This window comes from Canis aureus, chromosome 22 (assembly GCF_053574225.1).
Source record: "Canis aureus isolate CA01 chromosome 22, VMU_Caureus_v.1.0, whole genome shotgun sequence".
Lineage (NCBI taxonomy): Eukaryota > Metazoa > Chordata > Mammalia > Carnivora > Canidae > Canis > Canis aureus.
The window spans coordinates 24,001,338-24,029,276 of NC_135632.1; the positions used below are offsets into that span (position 1 = coordinate 24,001,338).

At 42.5% G+C, this 27,939-nt stretch overlaps 1 protein-coding gene and 1 long non-coding RNA gene across 6 annotated transcripts in view; one reads left to right on the top strand and one right to left on the bottom strand.

The window, feature by feature from the left end:
• CPNE4 (copine 4) overlaps nt 1–27,939 on the top strand; it is a 462,790-nt gene that overhangs the window by 411,022 nt on the left and 23,829 nt on the right. For all 4 annotated transcript variants that reach the window (XM_077865181.1, XM_077865182.1, XM_077865184.1 and 1 more), the window contains exons 8-11: nt 5,462–5,560; nt 11,965–12,051; nt 14,843–14,902; nt 24,623–24,756. In XM_077865181.1, coding sequence (XP_077721307.1) covers nt 5,462–5,560; nt 11,965–12,051; nt 14,843–14,902; nt 24,623–24,756 — 380 coding nt within the window. The remainder of the gene's footprint in view (nt 1–5,461; nt 5,561–11,964; nt 12,052–14,842; nt 14,903–24,622; nt 24,757–27,939) is intronic.
• LOC144294331 (uncharacterized) lies at nt 19,306–23,218 on the bottom strand. Of its 2 annotated transcripts, XR_013361740.1 has the most exons (4): nt 22,994–23,218; nt 21,795–21,961; nt 21,175–21,710; nt 19,306–19,485 (listed from the first exon to the last, which is right to left on the bottom strand). It is a non-coding gene; the product is annotated as an uncharacterized LOC144294331 (long non-coding RNA). The 2 variants fall into 2 exon arrangements; XR_013361739.1 differs by lacking the exon at nt 19,306–19,485 and having other exon boundaries at nt 19,508–21,710; nt 22,994–23,208.

Here is a 27,939-nt window from a genome sequence, read left to right on the forward strand (position 1 = left end):
GTGAACAGGTTCTCTCTGTTGCTTGGTGTGTTCATTGATCTTCAGAGAATCCTAGTAGTTTATAGTTTCAATCACAGAATGGGGTTTTTTATACAGAGCAAACTAAGAAGACCTCAACTATGAATTTCTGCTTCCATTAAGAGGCTGTATGGGATAACAAAAAACGTATCAGCTTTGGCACCAGAAACCTGGATTCAGACTCATCTTCGTCACTCTCTAGGTGTCCAGTCAAGTCACTTAATCTCTCTAAGCCTGTGAATGACAATTACCTGTGAATGGTAATAATAATACTGATATTTCAAGGTTGTCGTAAAGGATTAAAGACCATAAACCAAGGGGCATAGGTTCATAAAAGATGGTCAGTTAAGACAAGTTATGAACTTCTTTTAGTTCAAAAATTATCTAGTGTTAGCCAGGTGGTCTTGGGAAACTTACTTTACCTCTCTGTGCCTCTGTTTCCTCATCCATAAAATGAGCATAACAATAAATTGTTGCAGGGATTAAATGAGTTGAGAGATATATATTTTATACATAAAGCAAAGTGCTCAGGACAATGTCTGGTATACAGTAAGCACTATATATGTTTTAATTACTATAATTTGCTATTCACGTGGCAGCTGGGAAATCAGGGAGCTGGGAAACCTGGATTTTAGTCCCAGCCCTGCACTGGGTGAACTCAAAGAAGCCACTTCACTTTTTAGCCACCATTTCCTTCTTTGTAAAATGAGAGAGTTGCTTGGATGTCTGTGGAGCTCAGACATCATAAGATTGCATCCTAAACTCCACTGTGGGATACAGGGACTTGAGAAGCTTTCTGGCTCCTGGAGAGTCTCCAGCTGCTGATCTCTCACAGATCTGTCAAGGCTTCCTTATTGATTCACACCAAGAACCCTGCCTCGGTCTCAGTTTTTCTACAGGGCAGTTGATCTGTTTACTTTTCACCCAGATGCATTCCTCTCCCAACCGCATCAGAGCTGTCACAAGCCAGCTCTGTGGCAGGGAGAGACAGGAAGAGTGTTTTTGTTTTTCTGCTTCACTGTGTCTTCCTTCCTTTAGGGTCCCTTCTGAGATAGGTCAAAACAGATTTCTGCGTCTGCCATATGAGAAATGCTAGCCAATCGAAGAAGCAGAGCCCATGTAAGTGGCAGGGCCTGCCCCTGGGAGGCCAGGACTAGAGTCCTGTCAAACCTGACTCACCCTGTAGCCCATGGAGGTTAGTGGTCACTCCTTTTCTGCCCCTGAGAGATGGCACATTACAAATGTCCTGAATTTTGCAGATGGCAGGTGGAAGGAGGGAAAGTAACTAACCACAGCATGACCTATGGAACCTAAGGGAGGACAAAAAAGGAGTGACGTGGTCTTTGCCTAAGATTCTGTGACAAACTGAAGTACTGTGTGCATCCCCTCTTGCTTTTTCTATATTCTACTATGACCAGGGAGGCAGGAAGAAGGGGATGCAACCTCTTTCCCAAGGCAGAAAAGAATTTAAATGGCTGCTTCACTTCTTTCCTCTCATGTGTTTCTGCCCTCTGCCTTTTTATCTGCTCCTCAAGGTAGAAGAGTATCTGAGTGTCAGTCTCAAGTGTCCCATGGCTGTATTCACTACCAGGCAGAGTTAAGAGCTGTAAAGACAGGGGCCCAAGGACTACCCTTCTTTCTTTCTGTGTCCAGGCCCAGGTCATACCTGTGTAAGGTGGGAGAGTCAGTAAGGAGGGGCTGGCAAGCAAGGAGAAAAACACCTGGTTGTAGTAACCACAGATCAACTGACAGTGTTCAACAATGTGGTATGTACAATGCACAGTCTGAGCGATTTTTCCAAATGGATGAATCATTGATTGGTTCCACTCTTCATTGTAATAAATCAGATAGGACTTTGTCCTACTCTGAATGAAAAAGGGGGTTCTCATCACTCCTACATACATCACATTGCTTAGCATTTCAACCAGAAAGAGCTAAGCCTTATATTTTTCAATCTATACAAGTCCAACTAATCTTAGCATCTCCGAGTTAGAAGAAAACGCAAAGAATATCCCACCAAATCCTCTATAACATTCTCTGCTTGACTCTCTCTACCACATTTTTTGGGCATAGTCTTCCAGTTTCTTCTTAAACATTTCCAACAATAAAACACTCACTCTTACACAAACAGTTAACTTTATTTCTGGACAGTTTAATTCCTGAGAAATTCTTTTATTTGTTACTTCTTTGTAACGTTCCTACAAAATTGTTTTCCTTCTTTTGGAGTCCAACAAAGTAAATTGAAATACCTTTCCCTACGACAGCACTTTAAGTACTTAAATGGTTCTCAGACTGAGTTATGCTGTGGCAATCTCAGTGGCTGACAACAGCGGTGATTTATTTCTTGTAGATACAAATGTCCATCCTGGGTCATCCGGGGACTCTGCTGTGCATTTCTCTCACTTAGAGACTCAGATTCACGTAACAGATACAATCAGTAGTTTACTTTTAGCATCTATCAATGGAGTAAACATGTAGTGACCAAAAAGTTAGTGTAAATTGCATGGTTTCAGCTGAATGTTAATTGTAATTCTCCAACTTCCTGGAGCCAAAGATTCTTTCAAAATCTAGATAAGATATCTTGAGTTCTAACTCCATGTACTGTGGAAGTTGATACCCTCACCAGGGTTTCTGTGGGTTCCATTCCTAGGAGTAATCTGTCTTGCTCTCCCTCCACAGCCCTGTTCCCCTCAGTCTGCAATCCCTATGGGACATATCACAGCGCTCTCTGGTCTACTTGTCCCAAAACATGGACACAGCCCCTCACCTTTATTCTCCAAGTCACCACCAGCATAATGGTATGGGTGGCAGATTTACTAGAGTCTCAGGGATAACAGGAGAGGAGGAAGTAGAGAGGACACATGAGGGGAGAGATATCCAAACAACCTAACCTTGAAATTTAGACCTCACCATTTTCAAAGTTCCTTACTTGTCTCTACCTCCTCCTGCTCCAATGTCAGGTCTGTCTTCAGCCCTCTGATGAATCCTTACCAAACTTCTTCTCAACCCACACCCCTGGGTCCTATGTCTATGTCTCTAGATGCAAAGGGAAAACTCAACTTGACATTACTTTATTCAGCAGAGCAGTTGAGCTCCCTTTGTTTTAACCTCTTCCATTTTGATTTATTCTAAGATAATCTCCTCCATAGCCAAAGGACTTATGAATGTTTCCCATGCAGAAGAATTATCTACCATGGCCTCCATATTGAAAGAGAAAGCAAAAGTTGAGAAATTTGTTTTTTTCCAAGATGCCTCAAAAAAGGGGGCTCCTGGGTGGCTCAGTTGGTTAAGTGTCTACCTTTGGCTCAGGTCATGATCTTAGGGTCCTGGAATCAAGCCCTGCATTGGGCTCCCTGCTCAGCAGGGACCCTGCTTCTCCCTCTCTCTCTGCTCCACCCCTTCCCTCCTCCCCACTCATGCTCTCTCTCTCTTGCACACTCTCTGTCTCAAATAAATATAATCTTTAAAAAATAAAAAAAACAGATGCCTCAAAAAAGTTCTTTGCAAATACTTCTTAGCAAATGCTTTTCATTCCAAGCAACTTCATATTAAAATGTTTAATTCATTTTACAGTATTTAAAATACTGTACACGTGGATCATAAAGGGTGAATTTGGGGATATACAGGAAGTCAGATCATGAAAGCCCTTAGAAGACCTTAGTTAGCCTATAAGCATTTTGATTTTAAGCAGGAAATGAGCCTGACTGGTGGATTATGGATGGTGGGGGTGAGGGGGGACACACTGGGGAGAGTTAGGAGACCAGACTGGTAATGCAGGTGACAGTGTTGGTGTCCAAACATAGTTGGGAGATAGAATGCACTGGAGTTGATGTGGGAGCAAGGGAGAGTGGAATATCAGGAATGACACTCAGTTTTCTCCTTGTAGCAACTGGATGAGTGTTGGTAAAATTCACCATGGCAGAAAATAAACGAGCAGGAATGAATTCACGGAGGAAATCATGTTTCATTTTGGACACATTTCATTTTAGGTCTGGGTCATCTCACGGGATCAGAGAATAGATTCAAGTCAGGTTTTTCAGACAGGACTGGCCAATGGGATCTGCATCCTGAGGAAGGACCAGGCCACCTCTTAGAACCCAAATGTTCCAGAGGAAACTTTGCAGTAAAAGTTCTCCTTTGCTGCCTTGGTCTTATTTGAGATCTGAGACTTCCTCAGCGCAAATCACTAGCTTAAGATCTAGAAGTTATATCCACAGTGCCTGAGACCCTACTCCACAACCTCTACCCTGGAAACAAAATGCAGAACTCCTTCTTTGCCTAAGAATATGTAACCAAACAGAATGATGGCTACTGATTTAATCTGAGTCACTCTACAGAGTGTTGGTTGGGAGCCCAGAATTTAGCCTTAATATTGTTAGAAAGACCCCTCATGTTAGAAGCAACCATCTCATGTGTGAGGGGTGCCTGATATTTACCAGTGTGACTTATCTGTCACTGTTTTCCATATGGGTACAGTTAAAGACTTCACTTATTTGCCTTCTTACTCATTATTGTTAGCATTGCCCTTTTGCCTTCAGAAAAAAATAAAATAAAAAAAGAAAATGTGACTAATATGGTCCTGTTCAAATCATTAAACATGAGCTACAGATAATGGAGTCAGGCATGTGTTTCCACCTATAGACCAGGGAGGCTTTGCTATGTAGAAAACACTGGAAGTGGAGTTAGGACATCTGCCTTCACATCCCAGGTTCCCATTCACTAGATGGTCCTTTGGTGAGTCACTCATATCCTTTTGGTCCTGTTAACCTTATCTGGAAAAATGGACAGATTATTAGTCACTGTTGAATCACAGTGACTAGTTTGAGATTGTGGCAATAAGGCTAAGTAAAGACTCCAGAAATCACTGGGAATGAGCTCTTACCACTTGCAACAACATAGATGGATGTAGAGAGTATAATACTAAATGAAATAAGTCAGAGAAAGACAAATACCGTATGATGTCACTCATATGTGGAATTTAATAAACAAAACAAAGAAGCAAAGAGGGAAAGAGAGAGAGACAAAGCAAGAAACAGACTCTTAGCTGTAGAGAACAAACTGATGGTTACCAGAGGGCAGGAGGTGGGGGTCGGGATAGGTGAAATAGATGAAGGGGATTAAGAGTACATCTATCATGATGAACACTGAGTCATGTATAGAAGTGTTGATTGCTATATTGTACACCTGAAACTAATATAACGCTGTATGTTAACTACACTGGAATTAATATTAAAAATCTACTTAAAAAATTATAGAAACCAAGGGCATACTACATTCCACATGCCACAATCCTAGAGTGCTGGGCTTTTGTTCCAGACTAGGCATCTCTTATCAGTTCTTCCTCATAAAGTTTGCACTGCCTTCAGCTACTGTGGATGCATTCTTAATTTAAAAAAAAAAAAACAAAAAACAAAAAACAAAACGATACTTCTTTCTCTTGCAGTGCATAGTATGGGACTGGGACTCCAACGGCAAACACGACTTCATTGGAGAATTCACCTCAACATTCAAGGAGATGAGGGGAGCAATGGAAGGGAAACAGGTAGGTGCTAAACCACACATGGCATTTCCCCCAGACACTTCTCTCATGATGCATCCTGAGCACCCACTACACATGGAACACCTAGAGAGGAGATATCAATATTTGATTTAATGTAATGAGTAGGGAGCATGGTGAGATTTGAGTATTTAGATTCTCGTACTTTTTTTTTTTTATTGATATGACAGCTGATCTTTATTTATATAACTTTAAGTTATATATTTAATAGTTTTTAAAAGTATTTCATGTCTGATAAGTTTCATTTGCTTTTTTTTTTTTATTGGTGTTCAATTTACTAACATACAGAATAACACCCAGTGCCCGTCACCCATTCACTCCCACCCCCCGCCCTCCTCCCCTTCTACCACCCCTAGTTCGTTTCCCAGAGTTAGCAGTCTTTACGTTCTGTCTCCCTTTCTGATATTTCCCACACATTTCTTCTCCCTTCCCTTATTTTCCCTTTCACTATTATTTATATTCCCCAAATGAATGAGAACATATAATGTTTGTCCTTCTCCGACTGACTTACTTCACTCAGCATAATACCCTCCAGTTCCATCCACGTTGAAGCAAATGGTGGGTATTTGTCATTTCTAATAGCTGAGTAATATTCCATTGTACACATAAACCACATCTTCTTTATCCATTCATCTTTCGTTGGACACCGAGGCTCCTTCCACAGTTTGGCTATCGTGGCCATTGCTGCTAGAAACATCGGGGTGCAGGTGTCCCGGCGTAACTTAACCCAAAGCAACTAGTGTGACCTTGCAGAAGACACTGGTCTAGTGTGGTACAGCTTCTCTATCAGTAAAACAGAGGTCAGATGAGAATGTTTCTAATTTCCTTTAGCTGTGTAGCCTTGGACAAGTGACTTCACCTCTCTATGCCTCAGTTTTCTCACTTAAAAAATGAAGGTGATGGGGCACCTGGGTAGTTCAGTGGTTGAGCATCTGTTTTTGGCTCAGGTTGTGGTCCTAGGGTCCTGAGATCAAGTCCTGCATCAGGCTCCTTCCAGGGAGCAGCCCTCAACAAGTAACTAATAGGGGTTGAAGTATAAATACCCCAGCTCTCTTGACCCTGAAGGGTGCAGAATTCTTAGTGCATGTTCTATGCAGTTTTCTAGAGTTTCCCAGCAGCAATGAGCCCTGGTTGTCCACAGTGACTGATTTGCACACCTCTGTGGCAGCCTCTGCCTCTCAACTCCCCACTCCTCGGTTGGTGCTTCCTGGTATTGCCTCCTAAATGAACTACTTAACACTTAAATCTTTGTCTCAAGGGAACTCAAACCAAAATACCTGACATTCTTACTCTGGGAAAAGAGTGACAGCTGAGCATTCAGTGGCTTTGAGAAAGCTCTTTCTCTTAGAGATAAGATCCTATACCTGGCCGGCTCAGAAATGTTGATAACAGGGATTCCTGGGTGGCTCAGCGGTTATCGGCCTTTGGCTCAGGGCGTGGTCCTGGAGTCCCAGAATTGAGTCCCACATAGGGCTCCCTGCATGGAGCCTGCTTCTGTTTCTGCCTCTCGCTCTGTGTCTGTCATGAATAAATAAATAAAATCTTAAAAGAAAAAAAAAAAAAAGAAATGCTGATAACAGAGGATGTCACAACTCATTTTTCAGGTCTCTTCTTTCAGATATAAGGTCAAAATATACCTAGGCTTAATGGGAATAAACTAACTTCTTTAGAACTGGAAGCTTAATCTGAATCAGACCATTGTTCAAGTACTTATAATTGGTCTAGAAAATCAAGGGCAACTTTCTACATAGCTCCCACAGAACCTGTCATATATGCTCTATTAAATATCTAGTATTGCAAGCAAGGTGTGAAACATGGAGAGACCTCTACCACAAGCAGGCATGCAGGGTTTCAGGGCCACAGTCAAAACCAACACTAAATTGGGACACCTGGGTGGCTCAGTCTGTTAAGCATCTGCTTTCGGCTTAGGTCATGATCCCAGGGATTTGACTCTATCCCATGTGGTCCTGCAATCAGGCTGCCTGCTCAGTGGGGAGTCTGCTTCTCCATCTCCCTCTGCCAGTGTCTCATGCTCTCTCTCTCTTTCTCTCCCTCTCTCCCTCTCTCTTCTCTCTCTCCCCCTCTCTCTCAAATAAATAAATAAAATCTTAAAAACAAAAAGCCAACACTAAATTATAAGTGAAGTTTCACCCAGGATAACAAGATAGTCAGAGAAGTGGTTGCTCTGTTGAACCAGGCCCTAGTGAGCTAATAAATCAATGAGTTATTGATACCATGTATTAGAGTTTAAAAAGTTTCACAAAGTTGTGTCCTGTTTTCCTCTATAAGCAGAAATAGCCAAATCAATAAATGAGGGAAAATTTCATCTTTAGGTTCCTGAGAGGGTATTAAAAGTAAAATTATAGCATGTATTATAACTGAAGAACACCAAAGTCTGATGCTTTCAAACAAACAGACATGAATCTTTAAGTCCCACTGAGGAAATGAATCTTTGCTATGCTATGTACTTTTCTGTATCACTGAGATACCAGAAAGATTTTATTTAGTCCAATCATTCAGCCCCTTTTGGGCACATTTGCACTGTGGGAAATGTTCTCTTATTTATTGATTCTACTAGTATTTATTATGGAACTAAGTGCCAAGCTCTAGGTGTGTCATGACTGTGGATCAGAGTAAAATATAAACATGAATCAAACAGAAAATTAAGATGTAGTTACAGCCTGTGACAAATGCTATAAAAAACTGAACAAGTTTAGTATAAAGGTATGGTACTGGGAAGATAATCTAAAAAGGCAGCATTTAAGTTGTAGTCCCTTAAAGATGAGAAGAAGCCAACCATGTAACAAGCAAGGGACAAGCATGTAGGCTGAGGGAATAGCATTATAAAGTCCTGAGGGAGGAAAGAGCTTGGTATCCTTAAGGATATGGAAAGAGACCAGTATATTTGGAGCAGAGAGAGTGGATGAAATGTGGTCAAAGACAAAGGCAGGGGCCAGAAAAAGCACATTCTAATAGTTTGAAGAAAGGAGTTTGGATTTTCTTCTAAAAGTGATGAGAGACAGCTTTGTGCTAGGACAGGAGCCACTAGCTACATGTGAGTGTTTTAGTCTTAATTAATTAAAATTAAGTTTCAATTTCAATTCCTCAGCCACACTAGTCACCCTCCAAGTACTCCATAGTCTCATGTGACTAGTGGCTTCAATATTGGTTGGAACAGATTTAGAATATTTCCATCATTGCAGAAAATTCTACTGGACAGTGGTGTGAAGACGTTCCGGCTAGAGAATAACATGACTAGTTTTAACTTTTAAAAAAATGCCTCTGGCCACTGTGTAGATAATCCATTAGAGAGAGAGACAGAAGACAGTGAAGCAGATCTGTCAGAGGCTACTTGCAGGCAAGGCAAGAGGTGATAATGACTTAGGGTAAAAAAGTGATAACAGAGATGGAGAGAAGCAGAGTGATTTAAGGTAGATTTTGGAGACAAGAGCTACATGATGTGTTGAGAGTTTGGCTATGAGGGGAATAGATGAGTAAATGTTGGTGCCATTTCCTGAGTAAGGAAGTCTTGTTTCAGGGAGGTCTAGTTTGTAAGGAAAGTTCAAAAATGGGGTTTGGGAAACTGGAACAGAGGCCTCCCTGGAGATGTATTTTTGGAGCTGCCAACGAATAGGTAGTTAATGTCAAGAGAATGGAGGATAAGGAGAGAGGATAGAGGAGGTGGGAACCTGAGGAACCTCAGTAAGTAGAAACAGAGACAAAACGAGGAACCATCTTCTTTTAAGCTCCTTCCTGTGAGAGTCATGGTTCTGCAGGGTCAATTCTTGATTAGCTTGGATTAATTTTGGGGGGCCTTCATGAACAGCCTTAGACTGAGGTGGCCAAAAGAGAAACTTGCAAGAACAAATAGGAGAGCCCCTGTAAGACCCCCCAGGGGAAGCGCTGTGTCACTGGGCCAGGCTTTGGAGGGAGACTGATGCGGTGAATCCCAGCTCTACCAGTTGCCACCCATAAGACCTGAGACCCATCTTTTATCTCTAAAAGTGCATTGTGAGAGAGTTAAGTGGGATTGTCGATGTAAAGCACATAGTCTATAGTTACATGAAAACTTTATCCCAAGAAAGATGCAAAATACTTAGACCTGGTTCATCAGCATCCCTTTCCCACCCAACAGGCATGAAAGCCCCAAGTACCTGCTTCCTTGGAGCCCTTATCTGTCTGCATCAACCCTCCTCCACTACTGATCCACCTTAGCCTGTGATGGAAATGAGTAGGCTTTTCATAGATTATCATTAGAATTCTTAATATAACTTGAAATTTAACTCATTCAAAGTTTCATTCGTTATGTCCTGCTTGACTGAAGAAATTGAGGTTAATAGAAATTATTAGAAATGACAAAGGAATCATCACAGTTTATTTTGGATCTTTTCTTTCCAAGTGAAAGGGAAATTCCTACACTACTTGTTTGTACTGTGACATTAGAGGAATATTTGGGGGAAAGGCAATTTCAGTTTTGATGAATTTGGGGTGCTTGGTCAGAAAATACTAAATCTACTTTGAGACAAGCTAGAATTCTTGTTGATCAGATGCTACCCACATGGAGAGCAAGTGAGAAGAGAGCCTAAGTGAGGGAAGAAAGACAACCATCATGAAGATGGAAGGATTAGGCCTCTAAAAAAAACCAAGGTTGGAGATTCAATTTGACTCTTCTTTCTTCCTCTCTTTCCTCCCTAGATCCCTCCCTTCCTTTCTTCCTCCCTTCTTTCCTTCCTTCCTTCCTTCCTCTTTTTCTTTCCTTCCTTTTATGGAAGGAGTTTTAGAGGACCTTTAGACAGTACAGGATTCCTCTCTTCCCAACCCTTACATAGTTACTCAGTGCCTACTGGAAATTCCCAGTATTGAGAAACTATTGTTTTCAATTATCTGTTGCTGAGGAACAAATTACCCCAAAACTTCCTGGCTGAAACAACAATTTGTTGTTTCATTATTTGCCCACAGTTCCCTGGGTTGGCAATATAGGCTGAGTTCACCCAGGGCAGCTCCTCTCTGCTCTACATGATGCCGACTGAACTCACTCATGCATGTATGCCTCAGCAATGGGGATGGCCAGGACATTTCTCCGTGTACTCTTATTCTCCAGATCAGCCTAAGCTTTTCTACATGGCGGCAAAAACTCCCTAGCAGCAAGAAGAAGGCAAGCCCCAATGCACAAGCACTTTTTAATCCTCTGCTCATATCACTTTTGCTAATATCCAATTGGCCAAAACAAGTCACATGAGTATGCTCACTGTCATTGTGGGAGGGAACTGCTCAAATGCATGGACCCTAAGAAGAATGAATCAGTGGGAGTCAATGCTGTATCAGTCTACCCCAACTCACATCTGCCTCAGAAACTCCTTTATTCTCAGATACTCTTAACTGTCAGAGAGAGAGAGTATGTGAAAATTTGTCTCCTAACTAGAAATCCAAGGATCCAGCTCCCTAGAATGGTAGGCAGGAGCATTTAGTAGCTCTTGGATGTTTGACTTGTAGTTGGTTTTGTCACATGAAGTCTCTTGTAGGCCAGAAGGGTTGATATCTCTTCCACTAGACACTCCCTCAATTTCAGCCACTCTTGCAGGTCTGATACTATCCCTCAGAGAAGCCCCATGGGAGATCTGTTGTGTCACTGTTGTGATATGTATCACTCTATTATTTTAGTTCTCAGTGAGGTTCTATGCAAACTAATCATCATCCCCACTAACTTCCTGTAGCCAGCATTCAATGTCTCTCAATGTTCCAAGCTTTGAAGCTATTTCTCAGGCACTAAGACTCAACACTTGTGTTAGGAATGTGTCTCCAGATGTCTCCTTCTCTCTGTTGCTTGATATGACCCTATTAATATAAAGCATTTAAAAGTGCTGGGTACTGTTTTAAATGTACTATGTGGATTAATTATTAAATCTTCACAATAATTGGGGCACTGGGTGGCTCAGTGGTTGAATGTCTTTGGCTCAGGTCATGATCCTGGGGTCCTGGGATTGAGTCCCGCATCAGGATCCCTGAAGGGAACCTGCTTCTCCTTCTGCCTATGTCTCTGCCTCTCTCCATGTGTCTCTTGTGAATAAAAAAAAAAAAAAAAATTAAATCTTCACAATAATCCTGAGATAGATACAATTATCAGCTCCATTTTATGGAGGAGATATCTAAGACATAGAGGAATCAAGTAATTTGCTAAGGGTCACATTCCAGGAAATTGGTATGACCGGGATTCAACTAGGCAACCTGATGTCAGTCTCACTCAGCCATACCTCTGTACAGTCCCTCGGGATGCAAGGGTTATCATGCAGAGACCATTTGTCAGCCTTCATATCCATCTGCTGCAGCACCTGGGGACTGGGCCTCCCTGAATGACTCCACTTCTCCCTGAGCATGTGATGTTGTCACAGGTGCAGTGGGAGTGCATCAATCCCAAATACAAAGCCAAGAAGAAGAATTATAAGAACTCGGGCATGGTGATTTTGAATCTGTGCAAGGTACGTATGTAGTCCCTCTCTCCCAGGAGTGTGAAGCTAGGGCTGTCTGGGAGGAAGAGCTCAGGTTGTATAGTCAGTGGGAAAGGATATCAAGGAGGTGTGGTGTTTTTTAAAATAAAAATCAGAAAGTCAGTGTATTAAAGGATGTGCAATGAGAAATGTAAGCATGGGTGGCCTTGGAGTTTTGGTGGCTCAATGCCACTTTCCTTCCACAAAGATAGTCATACCCCCAAAGATGAGGAGTCCTTGTCATGTGTCAGGCTCTTCTCTGTCCAGAACAGCATCAGAGGGAGATCCCCCAAAAGGGTAAGCCAACATTTCCAGAGCACCTACCATGTGGTAGTCACAGTGTTCAGTGCTTTGTATGTGGCAGCTCACCCATGCTGAAAGGGTGCTATAAACACAAAGCAATGGTGAAAGATCACAAGGGCCTAGAAATTCCTCCCAGAAGGGCTCTAACTTCACAGAAAATCCTACATGCTAATAATCAAATCTCTTAAATCACACCTAAGATTTGGCACTTGTTGAGTATTTACTATGTGAGAGTAACTATGAAGAATTCTGTTTAACTTGTATCATAACCCTGAGATTTCTGCTGTCAACTGAGATCACGTAACTAGTCACACATGTGGTAAGTTTAAATACTGAGATTTTAACCTATGCCTGTCTGACTCTACCATAGAAGACTTAAATGCCATCTAGTTTCTCTTTTTGTGTGTCAGGTTCCTTCTTCCAGATTTTTCTTTCCATGGCTGTTGGGTGCTGCAGGAGCACATCCTCTCATAGCAAGAAAAAGAGGGAAGGAAAGACAGATGTGCCCACCCCTTGAATCAGTCAGTGGAACTAGGGGATAACTAGACGATTGGCCAACTGGGATCATTGTATTAATTGTGTCTTTTATTTCCTGTAGTTTTTGATTCTTTAATGTCTTGGGGCCCTACAGACCCAGGTAGGATCTGCTCCTCCTGGGGTTAGCTAATTCCTGGAGATAGCAAACAACTTGCTTGTGAGCATAGCTTTAATATGCAGACCTACTAATCCAGAGCCCATACCGCAACCACCTCCTTTACGGAGCTCTCACATATACAGTCAATATTTCTGTGGCCCTATATCATCCCACGTACAGGCTTCAGATAATTAGAGGGCACCTCTATATTCCAGAGCCACCAAAATTATTGAAACTCTCCAATCCGAAACTAGTTTAACTGCTTACCCTACCCTCTCATTCCTTACACGAAAAAACACAATAAGGACTTCTACCCACACTTTCCTTTCAATCTTTCTGCCTTCTGACTGACTCTCATGCTTCTCCATGTGGCCTCTGAGTGGCGTGACATGCCTCCAGTCCTTTGGGGAGCTGTGCCTGCTTCCAAAGGCATTTGTCTCTGATCATCTTACCTTACAAATCAAATCCCAGGCACTTTCAAAACATCCTCACAGCCAGGGAAGCAGGAAGGAGAAAAGATCTAGATGAACCAGTTCAGTGGTTATCTGTCTCCTGTAGGTGACTGTGTCTAAATTTGTTTTGATCCTCCATGAATTGATCTCATAATTTAGTGCTCAGGGGCCAACGTTATTTCAACTCATTCCCAACCAAGTTCTTATTTCCTCGATATACAAGACAATAGGAGGGTGTCTCAACCATCAAGCAAAGCATTGCCAGAAGGAAGCCTGGAGTAGACACTGTTTAGGGGGCCAAGTGAACATTAGCCCTGAGAAGTCTGCCAAGAGATGTGTACCACCTGGAGGTGGTACCAACACAGGATTTCTTGGGTCAGTCTCTGAGACGCTGCCCTGAGTATCAGATGGAATACGAGAATTGAGGGTCAGAATTCACAGGTAAAAGCGGGCAGTTTGTGAGCTCCATGACTACAGGGATCATGTCCCCTTTTCTCATCACTATATCCCTACCATCTAGTGCATAGTGGGGGCTCAATAAATCCTTGTTAAATAAATAAATGGATGAATATCACCCTGAGTCAAGCAGAAGAATCATGGAAGCAGAAATGAAGACCAGAAATTGGTAAGGCACATGAGAACACAGATGTTCATGGTTGGATAGAAAGCAGGGACCACGCCGACTCCCAGCCCAGAGGTCCAAAGACTGGACTATGCAGTCCAGACTGCCATCATTAGAGTCCTACCTCCACCACCTACTTACTAGGTAGGAGATCTTAGCCTCAAATCCCTCCTCCACGAAATGGCACAAGAATAATGATAGTACCAATTTTATAAGGTTGTTCTAAGAATTAAATGAAATTATGACTGTTGAGTCCCTGGCTTAGAGTTAGTGCTCATAAGTATTAGTCATTTTTCATGGTATGGAAGGAATGTAACTAATGGGAAACTGTCAGTAAAGGCCTTCTCAGGTCATTGCGATCCTGAAGCCACCAATCTAGATTACTTGTGGTATTAAGAATGGTACCAGGACTGGGACTTAGACATGGGGAGCAAAACCGAAGCCAAGTGTGAGACTTTATTAATTCCAAAATAGGATTCCAAAATAGGAGTGACACTTGGAAAATACACTGTTAGTCTCTCACCAGAGATACCATTACCCAAGAGAGGGGAGCAGGGCATGGGTAGTTGCAATCCTCACAGGGCCATCTAAACTGAGCATTGCTTTTTCTCTCCTTAACATAACAAAATCAATTGACCCCCTTTTTCCCCAAAGAGCTCTTTCTACTCCTTATTCTAGGTTAGCAGCCCAACCCCAAAGATTAAGCTTCCAGTCCATAAGGAAATAGATTGTGTTGTTACTAAAACGATTTCCTCTCCTTCTCCCATGCAGATCCACAAGATGCATTCTTTCTTGGACTACATAATGGGTGGCTGCCAAATCCAGTTTACAGTAAGTTGTTTCCCCATTTGTTTGTATTCAAGGAGCAAGGTATGGGGGATGGTGATGGATTGAGGGAATGAGGAGACAAAAGTTTACTAACACCCTTAACAACAAAATCAACTTTTGTCAGCTTTGTTCAGTTCTCATTGCTAAAATACTGCATAGTATCATGTTTTTTGTTTTTTTTATAGTATCATGTTTTTAAAGTGAGTTCATATTTCCATTTTCTCCATTGAGTATGGCTGTCACGCAATCATATCAAGAAACTCATGTCACTCAAACTCAGGTGATTTGAGAACCTTCCTAATGCTTCCCATTCTTTCAGTAACTATATGAGGCATGGAGTAGTGGGCATATTGCCAGATCCCATCACCTGGTGAGTAGGATGGCAAGGAAGTAAGTCTCACTGAGCCAAGGCAGATACAGCCCAAACACAAGCACTAATGCCAAGAGTAAGCCATCCAAGTGGTTCATTAAACAATGAAAAGGTGAATTTCAGAATATTGGAGAACTAGTCTTTCAAAGTTGAGAAATACAGTACCTAGCTTCAGTGGGTGGATCAGGGATCATCTCCTACATGTAATCTGTGAACACATGGGAATTACATGCTCCAAATATGTATTTGGGTGGGTTGGCTGGGTCTTTTTAAGATGCTGGTAGACCAAGCTTATGAGTCCATCTGCCCTGGAATAACTTAATATTCGAAACCCTCCTAGGTTTGGGCAGATGTGACCTCCAGAAAGAGCATCCTCAGATGGCCAGAGAGAGAGATCTGCTAAAAACCTATGGGAAAGCCACATGGCAAACAAGACAAATACAATCTGAACAGCTTTTGTTCCTCATCTTACAGATGCATAGTCATGAAGTTCAGCCCTGTTTAGCTCCCTGACTGGCTCAGTCATATGAAGAAAGCAAGGCAGATGGTTTAATTTTTTTGTCCAGGTTTAAGCCCAAGAGAGAAGACAGGACCAATGTATTTCTGGGACAGGGATGGTGGTACTCAACGAACTAAAAGGAGTTCCAAAGGAATGAGTTTAGGGTTGTTTGACAGGCAGACCCCTCCTTAACTAGAGGCTTGTCCTCTACTCTAATCTCAGAGGAGTCTACCTATGTCCTCCCTAACCTTTGAGCATTGTTCACCTACCCCTCAATAGTTATGAGTTAATTTTAGAATTTGGTCATTTCTTTAAAGTTTAAGGTTCTCTAAAGGTGCACCCACCCAGCCCTCCCGCATGCATGGCAGCACATATGGAAAGGAGCAAACCTGCTCATTTTAAGCACACACACCTAACTCTAGCCTCCTGTGGGCTCATTGTGCTGGATATACACAAATGGAAGTAGAGAAGCCAGCAGTATCATAAAAGAGAGCTACTGAAAATAGTGTTCCACAATCTTAGGCAAATGAGCAACTCAGGAAACTATTTATAGATTTTCAAGGGAAAGTTCTATTGATTTGGGTCTGTTTTAGAGTCTATAGATTCCATGCTCTTGAATAACTCTTTATTCAACCTTCAGGGGCTTGCTCTGCACTTGGAGTTATGCTGCAAAAACCAGCCCCCATGAACATCCGAAGTTTAACCCCACAGGGTCCCCAGCTCCACATGCTGGGTCCACATGGCCTGCCTGATAACAGAAGGATGACCCTCCCCTCCTCTCTCACTACTGCTGGTCCTCCCCTGCTGAGAGGCACCACCTTAATGGCTCTCACCACCACCTCCTCAGTTCTAACTCCTCTTCCCTTACCTTATCGACTTAGTGTCCCTCAACTTTTCAAATTGTCCTTTTATTAAGCTCTCTTAATCATCCTTTTGAAGGGACTGTTTGTTTCCTATCAAGGCTCTGACCAGTGCCTGTTACAAACAGGGGCTCAGAGAAAGCTTTTGCACTTTCCACAGATGCCTGGTATTTCTGACTCAACCTTAAGATGTCAAAAGTGGAGCATCTTTCCCTTCAGATGCCAGGCTGATGTATATTAGTTACTGTTATTGAATTATAGTGGATTGAACCCTAAACCTTAAAGGAGAGGTAAGATTTAGGAAAAACAAGAAATGAGATGGATATATATGATACTAGGTTTTTCCTTCAAAAGCATCCCTACAGGGATGGCTCAGTCAGTTAAGTGTCCAACTCTTGATTTTGGCTCAGGCTATGATCTCAAGGTTGTGAGATCAAGCCCCATGTCAGGCTCTGCACTAGGTGCAGAGCCTGCTGAAGATTCTCTCTCTTCCTCTCCTTCTGTCCCTCCCCACCTCCACCTCTCTTTAAAAAAAAAAAAGCATCCCTATGAACTTAAATGTTTATGCATACACATATTCTACTGATAAATATTGAAACCATATTTGGGTTAATATGCATAAACATGATATATTCAGAGGAGTGTTAGAGAAGTGGTTTGGATTAAGAATTTGAAGGGCTTTTAATTTTGAAGTAAGGTGGTGAATGAGGGAATGTTCAGAAGAATCTTGAGCAGGACATCGAAGCAATTGGGGACATGCATTAGGGAACTAAACTGGGCGTGTTTGGTGGAAGGCATCGAAGGTGGTGAGGGCACTCTGGAAGATGAAGCAAGGAGAGATTAACAGTCCTGGTAACAAGTAGTAAGAGGCTAAACCAGCAGGGCAGCAGTAGGAAGAGACACTGCAGCAAGAGAGACCAATAAGCCTTGGCCTGTGCAATGAGGCAATGGAAGACAAGAGAAAATGATGAGTCCAGAGGACTCAAATCTTTTGCGCCTGACTGACAACGCATGGCGAGCCTATTCATGACAATATGGAAATCCAGAGGAGCTGCCAGTGAGATGATGGATTTGCACTTGTACATGATGGAGGTACTTTCAGGTCTTCCAGTAGAGATGGCTCTTAGAACAATGGTCGTAGGCTTCAGGAGAGAGGTAGAAGCTGCACACATAAGGGTCTGGATAAGATGGCCAGAGAGAAGAATACAGAGAGAAAAAAGGTGTCTCAGAAAATTATAGATCTCCGGTGGGCGGCAAGGGGAAGAGGGGTAACCAATAGATGCAGAAATGCCAGAGGAAAGGTCCAGGACAAGCCAGAACTTCAAATGATTAAGAAGAAAATTTTATAAGATCAAGGGCAATAATCCCATATGTGAAAGAGAATTTAGAAGATGAATAAAAAACAGGGGCATGTGATAAAGAGGCACGTATCATCTTTTGAATGAGCAATTTTAGCAGCGTGAGACAGGGAGACCCAGGAGTTAGGGTGTAGACAGAAAGTAAGGAAGGGAACACAGTGGGTATAACTACTCATTGAGGAAGGCGGGCAGTGAAGAGGTGGCAAGAGGGGGAAAGGAGGATAGCAACTTGAGGATTAAAAGAGGGCAAGTTTTAGGCTAGAATCTGACTACAAGTAGAGAAGCAGCTCCAGGGGAGGGAAAGAGATTAAGATGCTAAAAAGAGCCCTAGTCAATGATTCTTTTTTGGTCAGCGGCACCACTTGAGAATCTGATACACAATCTATATCCTCTTGCTGGAAAATGCACACACCTGATTCTGCACACAATTTCGAGAGGCCAAGGGCGCCCCTGAGGACGTTCTATCTCCTCGCGTGAATCCTCAAGTGCTAAGAATTTGAGGGCAACTGTCACATGGCAGTCCTGGAGGAGGCCGGGGGAGGTGGGTGGACGAGAAACAGACTAGAGAGGGGGAGATGGAGTTCACTGTGTTTGGCACATGGCACAGCAGGCAAAAATAAAATTAGATACTAGAATTTCACACACAAAACACAAGATTATAGGCAGCATAGAAGAGACAGACACCATAAGGTATTTGGAAAGAAAATGGTAGAAAACTTCACTATTTCCTTTGAAAGTTACTGCTTTTCCAGATGCAAAAAAAAAAAAAGAAAAAAGAAAAAAATGTACTTTGTAAAGCAGATTTTCAGAGACAAACAGCAAGCACCCTAAATGTCCAACAATAGGATAATGGCTATGTAAATTACAGTACCTCATTTAGGTGGATTATGATACAGCCATTCTAAATGATAATTATAATGATTGATGATAACATGGAGACATATTTATGACCTATTGTTAACTGAAAAAAAAAAAGAACATAAAGCAGAGCTACTCTATGATTATAACCAGATAAAATATTTGTGTGTCTATGTAGAGAGAGAGAAAAAGGGGAGGGGGGCGAGGGAGAGAGAGGGGAAATCTAGAAAGGAAAAAGAAACATGACTGGCTAAGCTAGTGGAATCCTAGCCTAGGATCCACAATTCTGTGGATCATGCCCCCATTCTGTGGGGCATCCCTGAGCTCCCAAAATTATGTGCAGAATTAGGTATGTGCATTTTCCAATGAAAGGACATAAATTTTGTATCAGATTCTTAAGTGGTCCAGGTGACCTTCAAAATGTATTTTTTCATATTATCAGATGGCCATTTTTATTATTGATAATTTTTTAACATTAAGAACAGTATGGGATCCCTGGGTGGCGCAGCGGTTTGGCGCCTGCCTTTGGCCCAGGGTGCGATCCTGGAGACCCGGGATCGAATCCCACGTCGGGCTCCCGGTACATGGAGCCTGCTTCTCCCTCTGCCTGTGTCTCTGCCTCTCTCTCTCTCACTGTGTGCCTATCATAAATAAATAAATAAATAAATAAATAAATAATTAAAAAAAAAAAAGAACAGTATGGCTTTGCTTTTTCTCCAATTTTATAGTCTACATTTTGGTAATAGAATATAATAATCTGAATGGGGCTCCTCCCAGATTAACCTTCCAGCCTAAAGAAAAAGATCACCTATTACGAATTCTCTCAGGCAATCTGCCCAGTCCCTAACACCTTCCGGGCATCCTCTGTCTACACTGTGTCCCAGTTTAAGTTTGAAATCACTACATTATATCCCAAGCTAAACACTGGCAGACTCTGGTGTAGACCTCCGAGAAATGAGAATGAGCCCTGGGTTGAAAAGCGGAATGCTTAGCAGTTTGTGGGAAATGAACCAGGTGACCTTGGGGATCCCTTCCATCTAGCCTAGGGTCCCATTTCTTTGCCCCTAGTGGAGTTTTGAGGAAATTGAAAAGCACAAGAGTTTAACCTGTCATTTAAGAAATAGTCTAGACTGAACAGTATCTCTACCTATCAGGCTTATTATATGGGTCCAAACTATATACAAATATAAAAAAAAAAACATAAAAGAAAGAAAACCGCTGCCCCAGCAGATGATATGACAAAGGTTGACTGCAGATTGATTGCAGAGAAATTAGGCAGCTAACCAGAAGGTGGTTCACAGCAGCTTCCCTTAGAAAATATCCGGGAGGTTTCAAATGGCTTGTTTGTCACAGAAGAGAAGGGGATCTGAGGAGTGGGCTCATTTCATATAAGAAGCTAAGAATGTCTGAAGATAGATGCTTCTGATTGGCTTCCAGCCTTTTCTGGGAAGCAGCTCTGCACCGGAGGCTCGGTAGCAATAGAGGGAACATTGCACAGTCTGACTTGACAAGGGTTTGCAAAGCTGCTCCACAGCTCTGCTTAATGATGAGCGAGGCCTCCTGGGCAGAAGGGGAGAGCCACGGGCGGGCGCCTGTTCCCAGGCTGCCTGCTGAGAAGATTGGAGCACATACCAGAACCACAGGCTTTTGTAAATGCTTCATATCAGAAAATGAAAACGTGGCCACCCCACAAGCTCACCAGCATTCAGGAAGCCAGGCGTTGGTAGCCACCTCCACAAACTGGTATTTTTCAGTCATTTTCTTTGCTTTTATTTCTCAGCTTATTCCCGTCTTTCACTGCCTCCCTGTTGCTTTTTAAAATAAACCTAACCTTTCGCTCTGTTCTCTTTCCACTAATGCTAACTTAAAGAGCACAGAGAATTCTTGGTAGAAGGGCCACCTCCTGAAGATAGATATTTTATCTCCAGCTTCATCAGGGAGACATTAGAAACCATAACTTGCGAGGAAAAAGATCTTTCAGCTGCTGTATACTTAAGACTATCTTGCTGTCTAGCCAATGATAAAATATTTTTATTATAAGCGGTGGGAACTACAGAAAGGGGTAGGTGGTAAGGATCATTGGTTTCTTTCCTCTTTGTCCAGGTAAGTTTTCAGTTCATACCTTTCCCCAAAGCTCTATCAGAGTCTCTGGAGCTAGAATAACCTCTGTGGTTGTCATAGACACTGGGGCCATCCCTGTGGAAAAAGTGGAACCCCTCCACCCCCCTCCCCTGCCCCCAGAGGGCTGTCTGCAGAAAAAAAGTAAAATTTCCATCAGGCCTATTCATATGTCTGCACAGCACCCCAAGAGCAAACAACCCAACACCGACCTTCTAACAGTGGTCTTCAGGGTTCCACTATCCTCAGGATGTCATCTTGTCAGCCATCAGTCACCAAGTGCTCTTCATTTTCTATCCTCAATCTCTCTGGTCACAATCCCCCTTCTCACTCTCACCCCTGCTCCACACTAGTTTGTTAAACAGAAGGGAATTATTCCAAACCCGAGGATGAAGAGTTGATAGAAAATGAAAATACAAACAAGGCCAGAATGAGGATAAAGCAAGAGAGGCACCTAGGGCGCAAACTTTAAAAGGAGGCATTCACTCTCGAGATCATGCAAGTGCAGGGTCAGCAGGCAATGAATGCCTTCTTGAATTTGTGTCCTCGTCACCTCTCTTGCCTTCCACTCGCCCCAACTCTATGATATGTTGCTCTATTTTAAAATATATTGTTGCCAAAATCTATGTGTGTTCATCCAGACATTATACACACTTCTCCCCATAACACAACATATTCATTCAGGTGATACACCCAGACTTGAATGCTGCCACTTGCTGCCTGCGTACTTGGAGGATCTTGCCCATGCCTGGGGAGGAAAAGAGGAACATTTGAGTTTCTTGAGTTGTCATTTTTCTTTATGGAGGTTTTTCCCTTCTGGCCTTTGTATTACCTGGTTTCATTCTCTGGTTTTCTATCAAGACACCAGCATTGTGTTTGTCACCATGGAATACCCTTGACACTCAGGTAATCAGTGCATGGGACAGTTTTCAACTGCAGCATCCAGAAGCACAGGCAGAGGATTGTGGTGATCCATGATGACGAACTTCATAAACAGACCTATGTGAGCCATAGGTACTGGTTATTAATAACAACATCTCGACACCTCCAATGATTTGCATTTTAGATAAATTAGAGCAGAATCAAGGTTATCTCCATAACAACATTCCCACGTTCTCTAGAATTTTCTAGAGTCCTAAAATGCTTTCTTTAGTAGGAAAGAGGTGGCTTTACACCTGGCCTTCCCAGCATTTTTTTTTTTTTACCTTTTAAACCCTATATATATGTGTGGGAGGTGCCATTACCCCTAAGTGTGTCTCATCAGGACCAAAAGGCCTAAGTGGTGGCTCTGCATGCTTGAGGTTCGTGAACCAGGAGGACCCTAGGTATATATGGTTTCTTCGAACACTATCTCTCAAGCACCTCCCAGGTGTTCCTCTTAGAGAAGTTTTCCAGAAATAATCTGCATGTATTTGGACCTCTGTCTGGTTGAGGCCCCATGCATGGGTCCTGGAGGGCTTTACACCTCCTTCTCATTCACAGAATACATGGAGGCCCCCCACACTAGAACTTTTCATCACAGTCCTTGATTAAAAGGACCTTCACCTCTTGTCTCTCTTTTTTCCCAGCTGGATTTTACTGGTCCTCTTAGATCACCTCCAGTCATCCTCAGTAACACATTCTCCTATTACACACACACACACACACACACACACACACTTTAATTGCTCTTTGCCTACCTTTTACAACTGTTCTGATTAGAAAAAACTTTCATTCAAGGCCATTCATCTCTCCTAAGTTACTCTATTGCCTCTAGCTAGTCTCGCTACTTCCAGGCTAAACCCCTCCATTCTTCATAGGAACTAACATACCCATGTGACATCCTGGCATGTTAGCCACAGCCACATATGTTCTCTTAGATGTATAATGGCATAACAGAGGAGCAGTCTTCAGAGCCATATAGACCTGGGTTTTAACCCAGCTCTGTCTCCAGCAAACTTCATCACCTTTGGCATCAGGATCTCCATCAATAAAAAGAAATGACAATCTCTTCGTACCAGAGATTTTAGGGAAAATGAAATAACAAAATACTTGGAAAGCAGATAACATAGTGTCTGACACAGAGTAGGGTTTTAACAAAGGTTACTCTTCTCTTTCTTCCCTTTGTTATCTGAGTGAGGGCATCTCAGGGTTAGGGAAATACCGTGTGATTTCTCTCCACATGACCTTTTTTCCTTTTGAAACACTGTTAGTACCAGCATTGTATCAGTTGGTATTCCCTTTGTTGAAAACATCAGGGTATTCTGAAAATAGAATTTGAATCCTGCTTAAATTCCGTTTCCACACAATCCTGGGGAGGGGTGAGGAAGAAAAGGGGACACAAAATCACTGATGAAGAAAGTAAATTTATGAAAGAAAAAAAAGAAAGATTATAAGTGAACTCCTGTTAGCCTATAGCTTTTTCCTCTTCTAGTCACTTAGATTTGGTGGCAGCATTATAAGGAATTGGGGACATTGTCCCTTATTAACCTGACTCTTGCAGGCTGATCTTTTAGGAGCAGAAACAGAACACATAGTACCTTTTCTCTGTTCTTCCAGAAGTAACATCCCCTCCCCCAATAAATCCAATGGGACACTCCAATTATGTGGCATAGTGGAATGTTGTCACATGATGTACAAATACATTTCCCACCCACAAGATCATAAGAGAAAATAAAGCCTTTCTGACATTAGTAAGCCTGTGAGTGGATGCTGACAGGCCCTAAAGAAAAAGAAAAGACGTAACATGAACATTTCTTTCTTTTCCTACAACTCCTTTTGTTTTAATCCCCATTATCTTTTCCCTACCTCTGCCCACTCCCAAGCTGAAGCTTTTTTTTTTTTTTTTTTAGAGGTGTTTGCTGGGTTAACTTTTATTTAAACGGTAATAATGTTGGGAGACAGAAGAAATGTTCCTTCTCATTTTTGCACTCTCCAGGCTTGAGGCTTTTGTTGTTATTTGGTGTTGCTAAGGGTGTTAAGGAGTCAATTCTTATTTAGATAATGATGCTAGGGGGTCAGAAAAAAATTAAGAAGTTCAAGGATAATATCTAGTTGGCAGCAAGACAGATATTTTTCTTCTCTACCTCCAAGTCATGATGCCATAGCATTCAGGCTTCCTCTCTGTTATAGGCAGGACTTCCCACATGAATGGAAACCAAAAGCTGAATGCCTCACCCGAAGCTGCTTCTTGCAGAAAATGTATTATAACCACTTCAGCACGTTGCTCTGCAACTCACCACACATGAAAACATGACAATGGCTTTTTTATATAGACCACATCTTTATCACAGAATTTAGTTTTAAGGGATTTTACCTCTGCCTCTGAGATGGAATTATCCTGCCTGAAGAGCAGAGAAGTCGTTTCTTAGTGAATTATGACCTGGGGAGCAGATATTCCACCCTTACTCCTGCTGCCTGGTGATGTGGATAAACAGTGGCTGCGCTTTCTGACCTGCGTGTCAATCTCACGTTCTGTTTTGGCATTGGGGGAGAGGAGAACGGAAGACTACAGAAGTGGCCTCAACCAAATTAGTAACTTCTCTTACTTTCCTTCTTGGCAGGGTATGTGATGTGCTGCTTTTTCCATCTCAAGCCATGTCTTTTGTGTGGTTGGCGGATTACAATTCCTATAGGATGCATTCACTTTAAATCCACCCATTCTCCTATTTTCTCTTCCAGGTAGCTATAGATTTCACAGCCTCAAACGGAGACCCCAGGAACAGCTGTTCCCTGCACTACATCCACCCTTACCAGCCCAACGAGTATCTGAAAGCCTTGGTGGCTGTGGGGGAGATCTGCCAAGACTATGACAGGTACAAGACTTCCAGTTGGCTCAGGCCTTATCATCTCTCTGTGGGTTCTGATGGTTCCCTGGCTGATCCTTGGCAGAAAAACAGAAATGAAACCCAGCAGCTACCCATACTGAGGCTCATGAAGGAACAGGATAAAAGCTGACCCAGATGTTTTATCCTCTCCGTACCTAGAGAAACTTGAGTTCATGCCATGTTCACCTTGGTCACAGACACACACACACACACACACACACACACACACACCACACACAAACACACACACACACACACCCTTTCTCAACTTTCTTATTTGGCTTGCAAAACCACTTTACATTTTGTGAAGTTTCAGGATGTCTTGCTACTCAAAGTGGTCCATGGACTAGCAGCACAGCACCACCCAGGAATTCAGGATTGTGAGCCCCACCCCAGACCTATTGAATTAGAATCTTCATGTTAACAAGATTCCCAAATGATTTGTATGTATTTTGGAGTTTGAGAAGCACCAGTTTATTGGACAGTACTGAATCTAACCCTCACATTATGCCTTACCTAGTAGGCACTATTTAACAGAAAAGAACTGCACAGGGAGGTTAAATAATCTGTGCATTGTCACTTAGCCCGTGGTAGGATTTGAACTCAGATCTAATTCATTCCACTGCTTAAGCTCATAACCACAGTGTTTCACTGACTTCAAAGCTATTGGTAATACTAGCAGAGTGTGTGTCTGCCCATGTGCGTGTGTGTGTGCCCATGGAAGTATGTGTGTGTATGTGTGTGTGTGGGTATGTATACAGAAAACATGATTTTGAGATCAGATAAGTATTACATTTATTTTTCCTTGATGGTAAATATTGACCTTTCCTACCAAGAGAATTGTGATTTACATAAATTACATTAAACTGAATTTACTTTGCCTTTTCAATATTTCTAGGTTGAGGTGAAGTTGTTCACCTGTCTGAGAAGGTTCTTTGAGGTAGAACCAATGTAAATATAAATATGGATAAATCTCAGTTGAGTCCTTAGTATGATTGTAAAACAAGGCTAGTTAGTGATAAGAAGCAACGAACTAACCCTTTAAATCAGGAAAATTAAGTGGCTCTGTCCTCCAGTTTCAGAGAAATTGTATGGGATAGCATGATTTCTGTTTTTTCTAGTCTCATGATTAGTGGGAGTTATATTCAAAACCTGTTGCCCCAGGCACTATAAGGAATGAGACAATCTAGTGACCACAATGTGCAGAGAAACCAACAGGACAGGTGATGCACAAGGTCTCATCAGTATCCTTCTTGCTGGTGATTTTCTGGATTCGGCTCGGTCATTGCCAGTAACTCAACTGGGTATGAGGGCAACCAGGGACTGAATGAACAGGTCCAGTAAAGTCAAACAGCTTTAAACACTCAGGCCCTTGCTGACACTTGCCTTCTTGTATGTTTAGAACAGAGGGCAGGGGAACCCTTGGTGGCGCAGCAGTTTAGCGCCTGCCTTTGGCCCAGGGCGCGATCCTGGAGACCCGGGATCGAATCCCACGTCGGGCTCCCGGTGCATGGAGCCTGCTTCTCCCTCTGCCTACGTCTCTGCCTCTCTCTCTCTGTGTGTGTGTGACTATCATAAATAAATAAAAATTAAAAAAAAATTTAGAACAGAGGGCAATAGCATTTTAAATTACCTTGTTGAAGTGATACTTCTTAGACTTAACCTTGAGATATTGACCCTGAAGACAACTTGAATTTCAGCTCTGCTTTCTTTTGGCCCAAATACAGGGAGTATTCCTAGAGAGGGTATATATCATATAGAGAGTTCCACCAAGGAAAGAAAAAAACTGACAAATCGCATCTCCACTGCCAGAAACTCTCCAGACATCCACAAGACACCAAAACAGTCATTCTCTCCTTTCTAACACACACACACACACACACACACACAAATGATTTAGTATACTGGTGAATGCATAAGAAGCAAGAAAGAAGGCAGTGGAGGGATATCCACTGGATTACTAATAACTTTTATATCTTGAAATGCTCATAAAAGAAATAAAGTAGGTAAATCACTTGATACAATACAATAAATTCATGCTTAATAATAAAGTTGACTCTTCAGGGGAGAAGGCAGTGTAATGCTGAATTCCAAAGAAAAGATTGGTGAATTGACCAGAAACTAAGATGCCAAAGCCCGGAGCCTTGGCTGTGGTTCTGCAGCAGATTTATGGGATGATCTCGAGTTGGCTGCTGAACTTCCTCCGTTTCCTGGTTACCTCACATGCAACATGCGGACACTACAATCCGGGTGACCCGTGCATCTTTTAGAGCTATTGTCTCCTTACAACACAAAAGCCAGGCAAAGCCTAGAGAGCATTTTGTATTCATGCAGAAATACAGATTCAATATAAAAAATGAGATCTGACACCTTGGGGGCTACATGAAGAATTATTGTAAATGATTCTTTTAAAAATTTTTAATAGGATAATACCGAAGCGATCGGCCCAACTGTCCAGGAAAATCAGGCTTCTGCGGCTCAGTGGAGCTTTACGTATACGTATACATATATGTATAGGGAAGGCAGCTCAGCATTAAAAGGGGGAGACAGCCAAGGAAGCCCAGGCCTGAGAAGCCCAGGCCTCTCGTGAAAGCCTCCCAGGAAGAACGTGTAATGCAAGCTGCTCGCTTGAGAACTGACAAGGTTGGGCAGTTCCCCCCCTGCGTGGGTGGATAGACAATAGACAGGCAGAGTCAGGAAATTTCAAGTTGGGGCTTTGGAATTAATTTATTCTCACATCAAAGTCACTGAGGTTGATGTTCAAAAGAAACACTTGAATAAAAACTGACAGAAGGCGTCTTTCCCCCCCCTGCAGCGACAGCGTGGTGTTTAATCCCCGTGAGCCTTAGAATGGCTCCCAGCCTCTGACAGCCCAGGGTTTTTCTTTCTGCCTTGTACAGTCATTGCTGAGGGGTCAGCACGAGGTGATCAATGGAGTAGAACAGCTGGTGAGATGCACAAAGCCCCTCTCAGGGTGGCCTTGAAGGGGAAGCTTTTCCACAATACCTGGTTCTAAGCCTAGAAGACAGTCCCGCTCTGTCCCTGAGCCTCTGAAAAAGAGAACGCTGCCCATACTCTCCCCTTGGACTCCCCAAGCATGCACACAGGTACACACACACACAGACACACACACACATGCACACACACAAGCTCATGTATTCCCTGTTGGTT